A 20,226-nucleotide genomic window follows, 5' to 3' on the forward strand; every position below is an offset into this window, starting at 1 on the left:
AACATGTTTAATTAAACAGATGTAAATGGATTTTATTAGGCTATGTTTAATGAAAATGTAGGTTCTACCTTTATGATAAGATGAATCATGGCACTGAACAGTGGAATTACAATACACACATTTTAATGGAAAATACGAATTTACATTAAACGTTTTGAGTCAGCGAACTCACGAGAACTCAAAAGAACCCCTTTTAAAAGAACAGTATTTTTCAACCGACTCTTTGAAATGAGCTATTCAAAAGAACCGATTCGCGGACACGAGCGGGCTTCACCATCACTAGACGCGATACTCTTCGCTGCGTTTGCGCATGTGCAAAGCATCAAAGGGTAACCACATTGCAAACTATTTACATATGATAACCCCTCACAACGTGCGTGACAGTAAATAAAAGCCAATAAAACTCGCTAGATTTGTTCAAGTTGTTTATTTAATGGAAAATACACTTTAACAGTGAGAAAATAATTTTTAAACAATCACTGCATTTCCCCCCCCAAAAAAGGATACTTGCTTTGACACAACTGTAGCCACCATTGAAAGAGACCACCAATGAAATCCAGCTGTTATGTGGAGAATAACAGAACAAGTGCAACACCTACTCATGTAGGCTGGGAACCCCAATAATTTGTTAAATATGTTAGACTTGTGAAGCCAAGAAATTTCAGAAGTTTCATTGTATTGCATCTTTTACAAAAACCTGATCAACACAAACAAAAAATTCACTTTGGCTTATTGTAATCCGGGTTTACTTTCAAACAATAAAAAAACTAATTTGCTGGTGGATGATAGATGAGTTTTGTGACTTCTTGGAACTAGGAACAGTTATAATAAAGTGAATTAAATAAATTCAGCATCAGCTTATCAGAACATTTGTCATTTCCAGGTAAACTAATGAACTTCACTCCAGGTGAAAATGAAAAAGTCAAAAGAAAGAAAAAAAATTTAAAGAGTTTTGCGAGGGCGTTTCATGAAGGACAAGGTGTAATCTCCAGAAGGTGTGGGTTTCTGTCTCTTCATCTGCACTTGAGACTGTGCCGTGAGCTGCAGTTTAATGGCACTAGAGTTGATCTTGGCCGCAGAAAGCAGCTCCTTCATACCCTTCATCTTCTCACTGTGGAAAACCACCACCGGCCCACCCTGCACTACTGGTGGCTGGGAAGGTGAAGGAGTGGGACTTGGGGAAGATGGCTCATTCTTGCCATCAGACTCTTTACCTCGAGTGCCGGCAGAGGAACGACGGCGTCCTCCTTCTCCTCCCACCTTTTTGGGCACTGGATTTTGAGCGGGCAATGCCGCACTTGGAGACGACGGCCCTGCTTGTTCATCTAACTTGGATTCTCGCCTCGGGCCCCGTCTACGCCCCTCGCGTAGGTCCTCACTGGATTGGTCATCGTCGTCCACTGGTTCTGCATCTTTGGTGATGATTGACACTTTTTGCCTAATCTGAGAAAGAGTGAATACATAAGAGTCTAGATTATAAATGCCATTTTAATACAATTTGAAATGGACCGTTTCACATTTCCGGGGTTTCTCAGAAGCGGAAGTCATCATAGTTAGGTAAACTTTATTAGTGGTAAAGGGGAGACGACCGCAATCCTTTTTTTATTCCAATCAGCGCCAATAGCAAAATAAAAAATCCATGATAATGTTTCAACAACTTTGCAAAAGAGAGAAAAAATCCTGAGGGATTAATTACAGCAGTCAGAAGAGAGAATGATATGCCATCAATGAATGTAATGTAATTTACTGCCAAGGTAATACACTACCAATACACAGCCCATCTCTAAAAAAAGTGTCTGTTTAAATTTAAATAGGCAAATACTTAAGAGTCTATGATTGGATCATTATTGCAGTGATTATTATGTTTCTAGCATGTTATATGTTTGAAAGAATGGTTGGGAGGAGCATGAAAAATCATTCACTAGCCTGGATGCCAGCCGAACTTAGCTCCGCCCACAACATTTGAGGTCGGGAAGTTTGGTCTGGACTTGATCCGTTGGAGCAATTATGCTCGAACCAGAGCTGTTCGGACCAATCAAATTATCAGGGCGGGCTTTATACGATGATGGACAGATGATCAACAGTAACGTAATCATCCACATCACCAAAGAGCGCGTGGGTTGAATTCGTTCTAATCCAAAATGGAGAACTTGTTTGTGTATGCATTCACCTTTACTATTTCTCTCAAAAATGATGATGGTGTTGGTAAGTACTCCGTGTATCCTTAAATTCTTTTTTACAACACAGGCAAAGATCGTTTACACTCATCATCATCACCTTCTTCCAGTGTGCGTGCAGTTGAGTTCTGCTGACTTGACAACTATGCGTCGCTCAACATACGTCACTTACTCCGTTGCTCTGATTGGCTGTAGTGTAGCTCTATCCAATTGAAGTGCAGAGGCATTTTCTTTCCTGGTTCGGTTCAAACACGCCCCATAATCACAGCCCAATGGAGCAGCAGACTCATATTCTGACTAGAATCTCAGTATGACAACATCAGGCTATTTATTTCCATCTTAAGGTGCATCAATTTTTGGTCAAGATCTTGTATTGACAATGCAAGAGTCCAGCACTCTGTAAAGTCTCCTCCAGCACATCCCAAAGACTTTCAATTAATTTAAGGTCTGGACTCAGAGGTGCCAATTTATGTGTGGAAATGATTCGTCATGCTCCCTCCCAACCATTCTTTCACAGTTTGAGACTGATGAATCTTGACATTGTCATTCTGGAATATGGGCATGATGGTCTTCCTATATGGTTGTTTAAGAAATGAAATCCTACACACTCCATCAATTAGGGTTAGAAGAACTGTTGCCAAACACATAACATGCAAGAAACATAACCACTGCAATAATCATCCAATCATTGACTCTTAGGCATTTGCCTATTTAAATCCAAATTGTTGGGGGATTTGTTTAGGGTTTATTGAGAAAATCTCGGGATTTTACCTGTGCATCAAAGCGACTAAGGGACTGAACCAGGTAGGTGGCCCAGCCTACATGAAGCACTGGCGTGGGACTTCCTTCTTCCCATTTACAAATCCCATCATAGAACCGGAGTAAGTGAGCGAAGCACTCTGGGTCCTGAAGGGCAGACAAAGCAGCGACCTGTCTGGGCTGGTCCTTTGAGGTAAAAGCATGAATAGAGGAAATGTTCACAACCTTGTTCAAAATAATACTTTTTTTTTTAAAGTGTTTCTTTTATGCTTAATTAAACAAGACCTCTTTTTCCATTTCATCAGCCCCTTCGCCACCACTTTCAGCAGCAGCTGCTGTCTCTTTAAGAAGGGTTGGAATGACATCATTAGCAATGTCAAAAAACTCCTTATAGATCTCCTCGTCCTCTCTGCAGTAGTTGTAACTGTAGACCAAGAAAAACAGTTTATGGGATTATATATTATATTTTGTTCTTGACAATATAAACACATGCGCATTTTATAGAAGTGTATGTTTTAAGATTAAAAGCATATATACAGTACACAACAATTTGTATTGCTAATTACGTTGTTTATAATGCAACAAGACTGGCATAGTTCAAAGCGGCACAAACAAAATGAAGATACGTCAGAGGTACAGAGGGTAGGAGATAGCTAATGTTGTCATGAAGGAAGAGGAAACAGGAAGAGCAGGAAAAGGAAGTGGATGGGAGTGAGCAGTAGTGCTAGGCGTGCTTTGTGCAGACATCCTTCAGGACTTTAGAATCAAGTATTTTTAGCACTATCCGTCCACTGCACTGTGTTTAGAGGGAGGAAAGTACAGATTGTCTCTGTCGACGGGGACCAATGCCAAGGCTAAGACAGGAATGAGCTTTCTAAACACTAAGGACAAACAGCATGAGGCAACACAGACAATGCTGGCAAACATCACATTTTCCATTTGGCATGAACATTCAAGAGGCTTGAGGTGCTGTCAAATGACAATATGATAACACCTCAAGCCTCTTGAATGTTCATCTAATCATGACTGTGCAGTAATAAGAGAAACATTTTAGTTTAGAGATTGATTCAGCCTTTTTACATACAGTTCTTTACTTAGGAAGGCATTACAAGCATGAATGAGTTTCAAAGAGAGTCATTTAGAAAAATAAGCAATAAAGCAGTTACACTGCCCCCTGCTGTTAAAGTCTAATTAAAATAAAGGATAATTGTTGCATTTTCAAAAGGCAGTTAAACAGTTGAGTTTTGCCGTTTTCGAATCCATTCAGCCAATCTCCGGGTCTGGCGGTAGCACTTTTAGCTTAGCTTAGCTTAGCATAGATCATTGAATCTGATTAGACCGTTAGCATCAAGCTCAAATGACCAAAGAGTTTCGATATTTTGATATTACGCAGCGCCTGAAAATAATCCCCAGCACGCTCCCTGTGCAAGCAGGTTGTCACGTTGGTTATGTTGACGAAAGTTAGCCTATTTTCAGACGCTGTGTAATATCATTGCGCCGCTGCACCCATGGTACGGCAGCAAAGTTCCTTGATTATCATGCAGGAATGAGTGTTTAGTTCCTAGCCATATCGGCCTAGAAAATCACAACTTTTCATTTTCCGTCAGTCTTAGTACACAATGTAACTACAGAAGAGTCAAGTTTTAAATAGGACAAATATCGAAACTATTTGGTCATTTTTGAACGAGATGCCAACTATACAATGATCTATGCTAAGCTATGCTAAAAGTGCTACCGCCAGACCCAGAGATCAGCTAAATGGATTCGAAAACTGTAAAACTCAAATGTTTAACTCTAGGGGAGTTGAAAAATTAGCTTATTTTCAAAAATAGTGGAGTGTTCCTTTAATAGACACAACTAAAAAAAAAAAAAAATCTATATCATTCAATGTTCAGATTTCTATGGTGCTTGACTTACTCTTGCATTACTGATGCAGCCTCTGCCCAGGAACGCAAAGCATCTTGGACATTTTTGTGCCTGTAATAGTACCCTGCTAGATACATGAAAGGGTAGATGTGCTCGTTGTTGTAATATTTTTTAGCCGAGTCAACAGCCTAGGGAAAACAAAACAGAATAGAGCAATTTAATAAATGACAACCTTGTAAATATCTGTGATATAGTTTTAATCACATACCTTAAGGTGAATAGAGAGAGGGTTTTCCTTGCCAGTCATGGGTTCCTGATCTTCAAGGTCAGCCAAAGTGCCCATTGCCATGGGATACCTTCAACACACCCAAAACGATCAGAAAGAGTTATACACAATAATCAGATCAAATGAGTTATATATCCCTGCTCTGATTTATTAGACACATGTCACACCTTTCCAAATCCCCTCGATCATACAGCACCCACAATAGCCTCTGAAGAGAGAAAAAAAATGTGTCAAGAAACTAATCTGGATGACAACAGATACATAAATATGCATGTGTGCAAACAGTTACAGTGAACAGTACATAATAAAGCAGCCAATAGAATGCAGGAAACATAGAATGATGTAATGAAAGTTAAAAACAAATAAAAAAGACATACTTGCTGGAGCTGGAGTAACTCTGTACTGTCTGTGTGCAGATCTAGAGAAGGATTGATGGCGCAAACCATGAACGCTACTTCCATATTCCTGTTGCACTTCATGTAGGAGCCTTTAAGATATAACCAGCTCTAAGGAGAAAGAGAATAAAATAAATGATTTACAACATATAAGAATTGCCTCATTTCCACTACCGTTCAAAAGTTTGGGGTCAATAAGATATTTCAAGTTTTTGAAAAAAGTCACTTATGCTCATCAAGACTTCAGTTATTGTAAAAACAGTAAAACTGAAATATTATAACAATTTAAATATGTAAATACATTTTAACCCTTAAACCCGAAGTGTACCACCAGTAACCCCCACCCACGGGCGCCACCTAGCAAAAAAAAATTATAATATTTTTCAATACTGCCTTGATCAACACAAAATAGGTGTAATTTGTAAGTTTAGAGTCTGACCTGTACAATGAATGTAGCCAATTTGATTAACTCTTAAGTAATGCTAAGTTATTTACTGATACATAAAAAAAATGCTTTCATAATTTATGAAATTCTTTTTTGTACCATGTACTGTAATATATCAAAAACATTATACAGCTCAGATAGTCATGTGTCATGTACAACAAGCATAATTGCTTAGGCTTTGAATAAACATGAGGGCATTTTTGTATGTGAAGCCTCGAATGACCCAATGTAAATAATATACAGATGCTGCATTTATGTCACGTTTTCGCTCGTAACTTCATGAAACATGTTTTGATCGAAAAATGGCCCATCATTATTTACGGCAGATTAACCAAAAATCAACATAATCCATTGCGTCGATCACGAGATATTGATCTGGATTAAATGTTGCTGCATCTAGATTTAAATTACAACACATAAAACTCCACAGGCCCACATGTCGCAAAATCAAATGTAGCTTACATGTGGCGTTTTTGCTAGTAGCTTCATGAAACATGCATAGAAAATGGGACATCATTACTTACAGTGGAGGCTCCCGATTATTACAAAATCAACATAATCCATTGCGCAGACCACAAAATATTCCTCAGAGAGGAACAACAATATTAAAATGCCTTCTGAGTGTCAAGGGCTAAACAAAAAGGCTACATTTGTCCCAAATGCTGTAACTTTTGATTATTTTATGCTATAACCACAATTTAATCCAGATGCAGCTCACATGTAGGGGAACATCACCAAAATAAATTGTCCTCCTACCTTATTTCCTTCCTGAGTTATTGCATGTGAAATAAGAAAAAAAAAATGCCTTCAGGGGTTAAAATGTAATTTATTGCTGTGATGCAAAGCTACATTTACAGCATCATTACTCCAGTCTTCAGTGTCACATGATCCTTCAGAAATCATTCTAATATGCTGATTTGGTGCACAAATACCATTTATTATCAAACTGAATAGTGTCCAAAAGAGCAGCATTTATTTGACGTCTTTTGTAACACTTTTACTGTCACTTTTAAACAATTGAATGCACCTTTGTTAAATGTCAAACGTTTGAACGGCACAGTGTTTATACAGTAGTGCTCATCATATCATGAATAATAAAACATTATGTACCCTTTCAGTGACTCCAGCACTAACAGTCTGACCTCTTCTGTCTTCGTTGCCCTTCCCATGCCATGTGACCTCTGCAGTCTCTTCCCCACCCTTGCCAAAGATGACCCAGGCATGATCTTCGGAGAGAGCGAGGTGAACATCCTTCAGGCCCAACACCTGACATGCAGCCACCACTGCAAAAGCTACTCCTGAGCTGTCCAGCTTTGTGCCTTACAGAAAGAGAGAGACACAAATGCAATATTAATCTAAAATAAATGGCCAGATTTGTTTAATGTCATTAAATATCCAATGTGCGAAGATCTACCTGTGATTAGACTGAAGAGGGACTGAATATGTGCCCTGTCCTTGAAATACGACCGACTAAGACTGTTCCAGATCACATCTGAGACCTTTTTCACAAGCTCACGGCTGGAGCTGCCAGTCGGTTTGCGGTACTGCGACATGTCAACAGCACCACGAATCTGGGCCAGGAAGCGTTCATAGAGGGCAGATACGAGATTCAGCTCGACTGTGGGGAAGCAAGAGTTGGTACAGTCAGGTTTAAGAGGTTCATAGCGGACGCCCGGGACATTGACGGGAACAACTCTGTTGACGGCCAGGAAGTGCTCTACAAAACCCAGCACTAGGGACAGCAGGGCCAGGTCTGGTTCTGGGTTTTTAAGCTCGGCCTCGAAAAGCTGCACCACTCCATCGATGCCCCGAAGAGGGAAATGCTTCTTCTGAGCCGACCGAATCCCCATGGTTAGTGGTTGAGTTCAATCCCAGTCTGATGTAATCTTGAAAAAATAATATAACATATTAATATATGAACTGGTCAAAAGTTTGAAACATTACTATTTTTATTGTTTTTGAAAGAAGTCTCTTGCGCTCATCAAGCCTGCATTTTTTAATAAAAAATATTGTGAAATATTATTACAATTAAAAATAATGTTTTTTTAATTTTAATATACTTTAAAATATAATTTATTCCTGTAATGCAAAGCTGATTTTCATCAGCCATTACTTCAGTCTTCAGTGTCACATGATCCTTCAGAAATCATTATAATATGCTTATAGTTGGCATAGTCGGAAAGAGTTGTGCTGCTTAAAATCTTTTTATGCCCGGTGATACTTTTTCCAGGATTCTCTGATGAATAAAACGTTAAACAAATAGAAAGTACTTATTTAAAATAGAAATCTTTTGTAACAATATAAAACATAACCGTTTGGGATTAGTATTTTTTTTATTTTATTTTTTTTAAGTAATTAATACTTTTATTCAGCAAGGATGTGTTAAATTGATTTTAAAAAAACGGATAGTAAAAGACTGTTTTGAATAAATGCTGTTCTTTTGAACTTTTTATTCACCAATGAATCCTGAAAAAAGTATTTAAAAAAATATATTAAGCAGCACAACTGTTTCCAACACTGATAATAACGGAGTATCAAATCAGCATATTAGAATGATTTCTGAAGGATCATGTGACGTGATGTATAACAAATACAACAGTTTTTAATTGAAGTGACGCCCAAATAACAGCTTTAATCAATATATTTCAGCCCCGTGTCCTCCCTCCTTGTGTCCTGTAGATACAAAGAATGTATGTCTTATCTAATGAATGAGTGTCTGATAGTGTGGGCAGGAGTTTAGGCTATTCTTTGCTTACAAGGAAATACATATTTTGCATTGCCATAGTACAGTTACATTTCTATTATACTACAGTACATTAATATATACCATGGTACTGCATAATAACCATTTATATTTGATTGACATCATTGGAAGCCAAGAAGTCAGTATAATCTAAGAAAGGGGAAATCCCAGAGACACGTGTAAGACCACAGCACACGTCCTAAATGTAAAATGTTACTTTATATATTACAAGTAAACGTTTAAATGCAAAATAAAGCTTTTGGGCTGGCTGAACATGACATTTAACAGGTTGAATATTAACTGGATGAATATGATGCCTAGTTAGAGTTTAACATACTGATACCGATGGGAGAAATTTAACTCAGCTGTCTTACTGTATATTATTATAATTATAACCCAGATATTATCAAAAAAGGAGCCAGTGGTTGGAATTTGAGCAAGGAAAACAAGGCAACTGCAACCAATGTGAGTCTGGGCGGACATCTGCGTCATGAGGCTAGCTAGCTCACACAACAATAGCCGTTTCTGGTGTTTTTCCGGCTTAAATGGCGTTTAAAAGGGAGCAGATTGGTCTCTCCTTACTTTCTAAACAATAAAGCGTTGCTTGGGTTCATTCTCACAACATACCTTTGTTGAAATTACATCCACATGCTTTTGTTTTGCCCCGTGCTTTTGCCGCGCAGTCCAGAGACAGCCACTCCTACAAAACACCGGAGCCGTACACAATCCGTTCGTACGTCCAAACGTTGAATCGGGTGAATTATGCTTATTCCTATTGTGGACATATCAGCGAAATAAAAGTTCTTCCTGTTATCCACAAGCATTTTGGGAAATGTAGTCTTCGACCTCATCTTGGCGCTTTGATGACGGTTGGTGGACCAGCTTTTGGTGCATTATCGCCGTCAATGGGACTGGAGTGTAAAACGACGCGGGATCTATATTCGTCTTTCTGCTATCTAGTATCTAATATAAAAACATTAATGTTTTAATTTCATTTCCGCTAACTAAACGTTTGTGCCACTTTGTAGTAGTAAATGTGTTTTTCCTTTTGCTTCTGCATAGACTTGTACTTCAACAACCAGGTCCATTATTTCATTATTGTCTTCAGGTTGCAAACTGCTTACAAGTTAGTCATATTTTTTTTCTTTTTTCTGTTCATAACTGTTTTAAGTCAGTTACATAAAATGTAGTATAGAAGTAAGTCTTAACTCTCTGGTAGGCTACTGTTCGTATGTCGGTCAAAAATGACAGTTTTTTATTTCATTGAAATGATTGTTCGATATTTAAATAGTTTTTTTTTTAAATATTTTTTATTTTTAGGGGATTTTATGGTACTCAATTATATTTATGCAGTAGTTATAATCCATTTTTGAGCATGGATCTAACAATGACATTTTTTGTCACAATTAACTCTTTAAAGGCACAATATGTAATATATTTGGATTCAAATATCCAAAAACCACTAGAACAGTGTCATATATTTTTGTTGGCTTATGTACTTACCAGTGGCGGCTGGTCAATAGAGGGCGCTGGGGCGCCGCCCCCATCAAAATTCCAGAAATATACATGTATACAAAAATGATATAAAAGTTAAATAAAAATAAAATAGTTTACTCATACGATGTGCTGGCTTTTAGTAAGAGCCTCAGCATTTAATAAAAACTGGCTTTGATGGGTTAACTATTTTATATGTTCTTCAATATGTTTCATGCGGTTTCATGCATGAGGGACGCCGGACAAATGGACGTCTATCTGAGTCTAAAAATATATGGGCAGCATGTGACCTGAAGCTGGTCTCTAATTGGTTCTTAAAGATCCTCCTCCGGGACGCAGGTCGTTGCGTCCCCTGGCAAATCAGAATTATTGGATGCGTGTTATTTTATCCAATCTGATTGGTTTCTCGTCACCTGTCATTCAACTTTCCGTTCTTGGCCACTAAAGCGAAAGTGCGCGGGGCGACACAGTCACGTCCGACTCCGCCAAAACCTTGCTAGGATGATCAGTTTTGTAGATGGCAGCAGTTAAACCAAATTCTTTCACAAGGCGTTCGTTGGAAGATCCTGAACCGGACCAACGCGATTTACAAATCCAGCAGCAGGCCATTGACAGGACGCAGCTGCACTCGGAGCTTCACCTGCACTTGTAATGAGAAACGTAGGTGGCTGGCTGGATGTGTTGTTAGCAATGCCCTTTATTGCTTTCCCTGTCTTTTATTCCAAAGTGTCGGTACTGAAGTTTTGTGGACAACAACCAGGGTAAGAGACCTCAAATATCTGACTGAACAATGCAAACATCATGACACTACTGAGATGACTTTAATCAGAGAGTCATTGAGAAATTTGCTGGCCAGAAAGAAAGGAGAGCAAAATGTATGTTCTAGTAGTCAACATGCTTTTTATTCTTTTGTTTTTCCTTTCCTCATTCAATTATATGTGGGAAATGAATGTGTAAAAAGATAAAAGTGAAGACACTGTTTTCTCTTTAATGCTTGAATTTAGTCAACATGCATCTTGATACTGCTCAATCTCAGCGCCATCAAGCTACGCCTTTGTTTTGAATAGGCGACCTCTAACGCAGAAACTACATAGTGTGCCTTTAATGCTTTGGAGCACAGACTAGAGTTTGGTCTCTTTTTTAAAGCTAACACTGTGATATTTTCCCCCATCTAGCGGTGAAAAGGTATATGACCATCCAGTGAATATTAGTTTCTGTTCCTCTCTGTTCCTCTCAATTCCGATTTTGTTTTAACTCCTACAGTGGCCGATTTAGTCCAAGATTAACATGGCTTCCAGTTCGACCTCGTCCACATTCGACACGGTGCCATCGAGTGTTAAAACGTGAAAGGCTAAGCTTGAATTTACTGGTATGTCCCTCTTTTGGCTAATGTACTTTCAAGATGGAGGGGCAACATGGCGACCCGCATTTGAATTTGAACCCCTCACCCCGTATGTATTTTCAATGGCATATTTATAAATTCACGAGAATACTTTATTACTTGAAAGAAGTAAATGTACATTAATGAGCACATATATTTTTGAATGAACTAAGTGTTTTTAGCTAAGAATAAACTAAAAAAAAGTTACACAGTGTAGCTTTAAAGACAACACATGGCAGACTATTATTTTTAAAAAAGTGTACGTGATAAAAGGTACATTTTACATTTATTGTTATGAAAAATTTAGTAATATTTTCAATTTTTATATGCAATACTTTTCAAAACACATTTTACTCTAAAACTGAGAAAATTAAAGCCATGAGTCGAAACAAGCTGTGTTCCAAAGTAGAGGTTGATATCTAGAAAATGAGCTTTCAGTGAGAATTTGTTTTTGCGCATGCGCAGTACCAACCGTTTCGATAAAATTCGCCTCCCATTAATTTTTTTTCCCAGGACCATTTAACCTTTTCGAATCATGCCATGATTGTTTTTGTATGTTCACACAGCGAGTGCCAAAACCTTTTCTGATTAAGTACAAAAATAATATATATATATATTAAATCACTGTACCCACAGTAAACATTTTCCCTGACACCACAGTAAATTCCATACAAAACAGGGAAATGTAGTCTAATCTCGCCCCTTCTCCACCATCAAGACATTAACCAAAGGATGGCGCTGTTTCACAAGAAATTAAATACTGACCCAGCATTAGCGTCATCATGGTAGAAAATATCTCCAGCGCACAAATGTGAAAACATTAGGGTACATATTCACGAGCCATAGAGTTACACAGAGTTTACTGTATCTAGGTATGCGAGGATATATTAGACATAAACCTAATCCAAACTGATAGGTTTCAGGGTTAATAACGACTGTTGGGATGGGCAGAATAGAATGAGGAAATCTGGCAATTGAGGTTGATATGATTATTTTAATGACTGATAATGTAAATAACAAACACAGATGATAGTTTTAGATCATACTTTAATACAGAAGGCCTTTGTTTACCTATCTATAAGCAACCCATCGACCTCCCTCACCCTAATTATTCCCATTCTCTCTCTCTCTCTCTCTCTCTCTCTCTCTCTCTCTCTCTCTCTCTCTCTCTCTCTCTCTCTCTCTCTCTCTCTCTCTCTCTCTCTCTCTCTCTCTCTCTCTCATGTACCCGCCCTGTTTGTCTTCCACCGCCCCCATCCACTGCAACATTCAGGCAGGTTCACCTAATGTGTGTGCAGGCTCGGTGACGCCGCTGCTGTATCGGGGAAATACTCGGTGAATCGGGAACCTTCAACCAACGGCCACCACCTCAACGACGCCTCTGTGCCACAGATCCTGTAACGCAACACGACAAAAAAATGGCAGATCCAATGACCCAATCTTCTCAGATTTCGTCGTCACAAGGCCTAAACGATGGACATTCTGCAGCGGCCAAAGACTCAAAGTTTTCCGGTAAGGGAACGTGAACGTCAAGACAACAGTGCCGTTGAATTGGTTCTGTTTGTTGAATTTGTTGTCGTGTGTTTATTGACATTTTTAAAGGAACCAGAGGAAATTAATTTGGCAGGTTGCGCTGAGCGAGGACAATACGAGCTGATATAGTCGATTTGAATGTATACACATGTCTAAAATGCCTTGAAGGTAACTTAATACTGGAACTCTCCGGCGTTATGCAACAGCCGTGCACTGTTTATTTCTCACGTACACTTTTCCATATCGCCTCACTTTGGCATAATAGAACGATTATTGACTGTACACTTTGCAGGGATAAATGGCATGGCGGATGTGGGACTCCGACTGAATGTGTTCTCATCCACTGCTTTGACCTGACGTTTATTTTTAGGAAAAGGCCACGGAGAGATATGAGGACACATAATACTTCTTTGAACTGAAATGGGCACATGTTGCGGCTCAGCTGATGATCTGCAGTGCAGATGCATCCGAAACTGGAGGACGGTGTAAAGGAAGGGAAAAACTTGCTTACACACCCCATCTACATTCTAGCGACGTGACAAAGCGAGAGCAATCAATAGAGCTGTCTAGAGCCAATTATGAATCGTTCCGAGTCTCGTCAATGAATCGATTGAATGTTCAGAACCGAATCAGTTCTTGATTCAAACCATAATGTTTAAATTAGATTTGAATTAATTGTTTTCATTTTTATAATTTCATTTATATTAAATTGCATGGCTGCAACCCACTGAACAAGGACATATGACATTAAAATAAACGCCTTTCTAAATATAAAGATCATACACGCCTACATATGGCTATAATAACGTTTTGTAATAATGTTCTGTAATACGAAAGAATCGATTCGCAGGATTGATTGAGTCAGTCGTCCTACCATCGCTACTGTCATGTCTGATGGCTTTGTTAATCATTTCTTCTCGCTTGCCTGCAGTGTAAACACTCTTTAGGCGATACATTTTTATATTTTAGAAATGGCAAACCAGCCCCCATTGCACTAAATGCAGTTCAGTTTGTCCATCAGTCGTTCTGTGGATCACACGCGGGCCTTTGTTCGTGTATATTTTTCCGTTTTGAAAACAATACAGTTACATGATGTCTTTGTTCGGGCTATGTATATTTTTCCGCTGTGAAAACAATGCCGTGTGGCTGTTGTTTACTAGGGACGTTGGTTCACTGCTCGTCGGCATATATGGAGCGCTTCTGTCCTCCTCGGTTTGGCTTTATTTAGGCGTCTGGGAATCTAATAGAATTAGCAAGTGAAGTTAAGACTTCATGACGTCACCCTGCTCTGAATTTCCAGCAGGGTTTAAAATGTTTGATGCCTTCAAATACTGTTTGGCTCTTGAGCTATGGCACATCGAGTTCAGTTAGGGGTTAGGATCTGAATATTGCTGGAAGGATGTAGACACGATGACTGTCTATCACAGACACCATATGTGAAGGTGACTTATTGAACCAGATGGTTAAATTTAGCTGCAATGGCCTTCTGAGATGCCTGTGCGGGTGCCATTGTCACTGGACAGATCATAATGTTACACAAAGTTTACCTATGTAAGGTAGTAAATAATGCCATACATGACCAAGTATTCTGGGTTAAATTCATGTTAAGCTCCATCGATAGTGACTGAATTAAGTTACGCACTTTAATTTGTAAATCTATAACGCAAGCATGCAATGGTTGCCTCATAGACTTCCTAGTTTCTAAGTGCATTTGTTTGTGAGTGACGAGATGCGCCTAACAATGTCATGCGATATATCGCCCAGCCCTACTGTGTGCATCTTGAGACAAAAGCACTGATATATTTTAAGATATTTCAGTTAAAACAGCTCAAACATGCAATTTAGTCTGGGAGTAGATTTAAGCACTGTCTGTGAAACCGGTGGTCAAATATTATGTTTATGGGTAGTTGACATAATGTATGTATAAGGCTAATTGTATATTCCAGGCATTTTGATTACTCCCCATTCCTTTTAAAGGAACACGCTGACTTTTTGGGACTTTAGCTTATTTCCCGTATCCCCCAGAGTTAGATAAGTCCATACATGCCATTCTCATCTCCGTGCGTGCCATAGCTCTGTCTGACGCACCCACCGCTAGCCTAGCTTAGCACAAAGACTGGAGGTAAACGGCTCCAGCTAGCCTACTGCTCAATAAGTGACAAAATAACACCAACATTTTCCTATTTACATGTTGTGATGTCTATAGTTACATTGTGTACTAAGACCGACGGAAAATGTGGACGTGGACATTAAATGTAATTATTTGCGAAATAAACATAAACAACAAAACGAAAGGAGCGGCAGCGGTTGACTGCGGCATATAAGCATACTAAAAACAGCAATGTAAAATGTCCCAGGCTCTCATGCCCTGCTTTATACCACAGTAACGTTAATCAAACTTTGAATACATTAGCTCATCCATGAACATGATTTCTGAGTCTTGAGTTCCGTCTGATTGCTTTCCATCAGCTGTGGAAGTGAAGACGACAACTCCCTTGATCCCACGCTCATCCAGCATCATTACTTGAGTCTTCAGTGTCACATGATCCTTCAGAAATCATTTTAATATGCTGATTTAGTGCTCAAGAAACATTTTCTTATTATCAATGTTGAAAATAGTTGTGCTGCTCAATGTTTTTGTGGAAACATGTTTTTTCAAGATTTTTTGATCAATAGAAAGCTCAAAGCATTCATTTGAAACAAATCTATTATCACTTGATCAATTTAATGGATCCTTGTTGAATAAAAATCTATACATTTCGGTCAAAAAAATCTTACTTGTCTATTTAACAACGAATCCTGAAAAACAGTTTACACAAAAATATTAAGCAGCACATATGTTTTTTTAACATTGATAATAATAATAAATATTTCTTGAGCTTCAAATCAGCATATTAAAATGATTTATGAAGGATCATGTGACACTAAAGAAGCTGAAAATTCAGCTTTGCCATCACAGGAATACATTTTAAAATATATTAAAATAGAAAACAGTTATTTTAAATCGTAATAATATTTCACAATATTACGTTTTCTTACTGTATTCAAAAACATAAACAAATCTTACCCCCAAAATTTTGAATAGTAGTATATGTTAAGCTGCATGCATAGTAATTATAAAAATGCTAATTCATGTGTATATTGATATATATAGATGTGCATTTTGCTAACTTTAGATGATATAAAGCATGCCACAATACAGGGCATGTCAACGGCATGTAAACAACCGATAGATGTTGTTGGAAGACCTTAACTTGCATTCAACCCAGAACAATCCAATAAAAATATGTCATTCTATATGGCACCATGAGACTTTTAACTGATCATCTAGACAAACCGATACAAATACTGTCAGCCTCTTTCTTTCTGGGTGTGATGCCTAAGGTCAGTACAGCTGGCTGAGACAGCAGTCTTAAAGCTTTAGGTGTCATGATTCAGTCCCCTCAGGAATAGAGCTGATATTGCTGGCATGACAGAGATGCCACACAGACTCTTCCAGTGTCAGAGGCCAATCCATTCCCACTTTAAGCAATTCCCTGTAACATAAGCCGTCTTGGTGCATTTAACCTTTGCCCTCGCAATAGATAGTATCTAGCTATCAGGTCCTTCACCTTATTTCCTATGTTTGCTGGCTAAACATTACCTGTGAGCCAGCCATTGTAAGATGTCAGATTGTGATGCACATGGTTATTGCACATTCTATATGACTGACTCATAAGCTGGGGAAAGAACTTCAATCAAGACGACAGAGGGTGTGTAGATTTGTCAGGGTTTTGGTGTCCACATCAATGGTGCAAGGCGTGTCAATTAGTTTTTGGGTGTGGTTTGGGCAAGGAATGCCGCGAAGCAGGGGTACACTCCTTATGTGTGACCAGTAGAGCCTGCCCTGTATAAAAGTGCTGTGCTACTAGATCAACCTGTTCTCTTTAACTTTCTCACCACTCTCACTGTTGGCACGCCCTGTTCTTTTCGAAATTCCAAGATAGATTAATCCATTTTAGGTGACCTGGTGTTGCCTCTACAGCTTGCCTATCTGTCGAAAGTGGCTAGTTCTGGATGAATGCAAATATTGTTTGCTTCCAAATCACATTACATTTTGAAGTGTTGCTGAAAATGGCTTCCCTTAACTGGTTGCATAACACAGTGGTGCAACATGTGGGTGCTTTGCAGGGTTAGATGTCAGAAAGTATGGGAGGCATCATTGAAAATTCCATGAGAAAGTTCCACCGTTTGAATATTGTGAGTAAGTATTGTGCACTACGCGGATGATTCATCGAGGGACGTGTATGTGATTTAGTTCTGGATGTGCTAAGTAAAAAGTGCCTCTGGGTAGATGATGCATAACATGAATGCACTTTTTATTTCTTTTTATATTGGTTTTGTTTTTAATAAGCATCAACTTATATTAATGTATAAGCAAAAGTGTATATTTGTAAGTAATTTGACTGGTCACCATTTCTTTTTTTTTCTTTCTTTTTTTCATCTTTATGGAAGTTTTTTCCTAACAAACTTAAAATGGTTCACATTTTCATATAATAAATCAAATTGTAATAATGGATGCTCACATAATAAACAGAAAAATCTTTTTTAACTTTGCATAAACTATTAAAAAAATGAAATATATTTTGTTTTATATTTGATTTTCATTACCAAGCTATAATTCGATACTCGTATTATAAAGTGGTCATGTGAGCCTTGTTGATTAAGAGCTATGGGTGTCCATTTTGATAATTAGATTTTTAGCATTTGAACATTTAATTTATATATATTTTTATTTTCTAAGAAAAAACTTCCATACACCTTTTCGCCTTCACTAGTGTTACAAATGAACTTTTAAAAGTACAGTATTCTGTGTAGTTTTGTCAAGTAATATAAGCTATATGCATACAATAATGAGAAATGCTTTTTGAAATAGCTTTAGAACGAGTACAGCATGTCACATCACATAAATATTTAATTACACCAATATTTAACTGCACCAATTACAGTAGATTATCTCTTAGAACTTCCTTGCATTTTTAGATTAAAGGGATAGGTTACAAAAAAAAGTATAATTCTGTCATTATTTACTCACGCTAATGTCATTCCAAACCTGTATAACGCAAAAAATCTTTTGAAACAGGTCTCGTTTGTTTTGTTTTATGTTTGTTTCCATACATTGAAAGGGTCCAATGTAGTTTGGACCCCGAACATTCTTCAAAACATCTTCTTTTGTGGTCCGCGGAAGTTGTACAGGTTTGGAACAGCAGAAGGGTGAGTAAATAAGGATAGCATTTTTACCTTTGGGCCTAGCACTATCCTTTTAAGTCATGTAAGTTGATGAGGAAAGTGCTGGTTATTGGCTATATCAGCTGTTTTTTTGTCTTCTTTTTTTTTAGTTTCTTGAGATGCAAAAGGTGCTTCGCTGGGCATTTCACTAACATTTTCCCCTTTCAAATGTAGAGTATAAGAAGGATACTGAGACTTTTCTTCTCATTCTTCTGTCCTATTTTATTTTTTCAGATTCCTTTTTTTCTTCGCCTGTATCTCTCATTCAGTCTCCTCAAGGCAAGTGTATAGTTCTCTTCTGATGCTCGCCTGCTTCTCTACCTTTTATCTTTCTCTTCATGCTCCTCTGTCATATCTGTTCTATTAAGAATGCTATTTCCCGCTGGGCTGCTGCTATGACACTCTCCATCCCTCTCGCCAGTGACCCTCTCCTCCTCTATACCAGACTAGATGCTCGCAGTTGTGGCTTCTTTTTGGAGTTCTTCCTTTTAGGCGTAGGAAGTGAAGCAGAGGACAAGCGGAGGGAATCTACTGATTGTTTTCACGGAAACCATAAGAATTAGATCTTTATAAAGCTAGAAGCTAACCCATTTCTGGGGAATATCATCAAAATGTCCTCTCCTTCAATCTGTACGTTCGTGAGAACTCGGTTCTCACCTAAAAATTAACAATCAATCTAATAGTTAGTCTCACACCTGCACGCCACCACTTAACCGTGTACTGTGAAGTGCAACCCCCCCTCCCCTGACCAGCAGCCTTGTAACATGACCCTTGCTGTTTCTAATGGTGACCCCTTGCAATCATGCATGTTGGAATCCATAATAACAGCCAAGTCCCTCCTGTTTTCAACAGTTCTGAAATCCTCAAACTTGGATTCACTTCGTGAATGTTCTTCAAATGAGGTCATCCACATTTCCGTGGCTGATTTTCTGACGCCTTATTTGATCTAACATGGTCTTCCTCTTGACCCTGTAATATATGGTCTCCCAGTCTAAAAAGATGAACTTAGCCAGTCAACAACCTGAATGAATCCTGGCAGCAATTTGTGGCTACCCCCTTTTTACCATTAGTATCCCCTGTCATTTCGTCGCCACCCCACATCGGACACTGTTCACTGATTAAAAATGGGAAAGCTAAGTCCCCACAGATGCTTGAAATTCAATCGGCTCCAGTTTATACCCACTGCAAACATGATTTAGGTCAGCGTTACTGTGGGTCCAGCTTAATCCCAAGATTGCCACCTTATTTTAAGACAGCAGAGAAGTTCAAGTTCACTTTGTGCGAGAGCAGAATCCTAAAAATGGATCAGGTTGGTGTCCCTGAGGATTCTTGTCCTTGATGTCCCCCCTCCCCCACAACAAGCCATGTTTGGAGCTCCAACCCCAACACGGCACTGGTCCTGAAGGTAGAGCGACACTGGGGAGGGATCTAGCAACAGGACGCTGCTCGGGGTTACTTCCCCATGACTGCTGCGGCTGAATCTCCACCTGCTTTTTCCATGCATTTTGCATGTTGTCTTTTACCACAGAGTAAGAGGAAATCCTCAAGATTTAGACGTTTTGTTTGTGTTTGTTTGTGTTCTTTCGTTTCCTGTCTATTTCCTTTCAACTTTTTTAGCATTTCTATATAGGAAGCATTAGCGTAAAGTAGATTTTGAGTAAATCCCACAAATCTTTAGATATAAGTATCCTCACAATGTTTAGAACATTGTTATCTTGAAGAAATGTATTTCAGCTAATTATATCAGCTATTTAGAAACTGTAAAGCCTAGAACTTTAGATGCTTTGATTATGGAAAATATTCTTTGGATCGTTGATGCCTAATGAAGTTTAGAGGCATCTGGTCTGAATTACATTACTCGTCATAATTGTGATGCTTA

General features: G+C 38.5%; 2 protein-coding genes across 5 annotated transcripts in view; one reads left to right on the plus strand and one right to left on the minus strand.

Annotated features, from left to right (window-relative positions):
* Positions 1-109: 109 nt before the first annotated feature.
* men1 (multiple endocrine neoplasia I) lies at positions 110-9,454 on the minus strand. 2 transcript variants are annotated; one of them, XM_079810992.1, is made up of 10 exons: positions 9,299-9,404; positions 7,343-7,814; positions 7,039-7,247; positions 5,466-5,594; positions 5,256-5,296; positions 5,071-5,158; positions 4,854-4,990; positions 3,222-3,360; positions 2,949-3,122; positions 110-1,443 (listed from the first exon to the last, which is right to left on the minus strand). In XM_079810992.1, exons 2-10 carry the CDS (start codon positions 7,776-7,778, stop codon positions 943-945), a joined length of 1,854 nt encoding a protein of 617 aa, XP_079667118.1. In that variant the 5' UTR covers positions 7,779-7,814; positions 9,299-9,404; the 3' UTR covers positions 110-942. The 2 variants fall into 2 exon arrangements, with proteins under 2 accessions (XP_079667118.1, XP_079667117.1); XM_079810991.1 differs by having other exon boundaries at positions 410-1,443; positions 7,030-7,247; positions 9,299-9,454.
* A 3,193-nt stretch (positions 9,455-12,647) lies between these two features.
* Positions 12,648-20,226, plus strand: part of rtn3 (reticulon 3) — a 37,065-nt gene continuing 29,486 nt past the window's right edge. Inside the window, exons 1-2 of one of the 3 annotated variants that reach the window (XM_079810994.1) lie at positions 12,802-13,058; positions 18,582-18,626. In XM_079810994.1, the coding sequence (XP_079667120.1) occupies positions 12,965-13,058; positions 18,582-18,626 (139 nt within the window). In that variant the 5' untranslated portion in view covers positions 12,802-12,964. Of the gene's footprint in view, positions 13,059-18,581; positions 18,633-20,226 lie in introns of all 3 variants that reach the window. The other 2 variants (XM_079810993.1, XM_079810995.1) reach the window with 2 other exon arrangements.

The sequence above is a fragment of the Gobio gobio genome, assembly GCF_949357685.1.
Source record: "Gobio gobio genome assembly, chromosome: 2".
NCBI classification, from domain to species: domain Eukaryota; kingdom Metazoa; phylum Chordata; class Actinopteri; order Cypriniformes; family Gobionidae; genus Gobio; species Gobio gobio.

Excerpts from the sequence above, each read along its gene's own strand:
- men1 (XM_079810991.1), bottom strand. The coding sequence starts at position 7,778 with ATGGGGATTCGGTCGGCTCAGAAGAAGCATTTCCCTCTTCGGGGCATC. Across the intron at positions 5,159-5,255 it reads GATCGAGGGGATTTGGAAAG|GTATCCCATGGCAATGGGCA; the intron begins GTGTGACATGTG and ends GGTGTGTTGAAG. Across the intron at positions 3,361-4,853 it reads GCTGCATCAGTAATGCAAGA|TTACAACTACTGCAGAGAGG; the intron begins GTAAGTCAAGCA and ends CTTGGTCTACAG.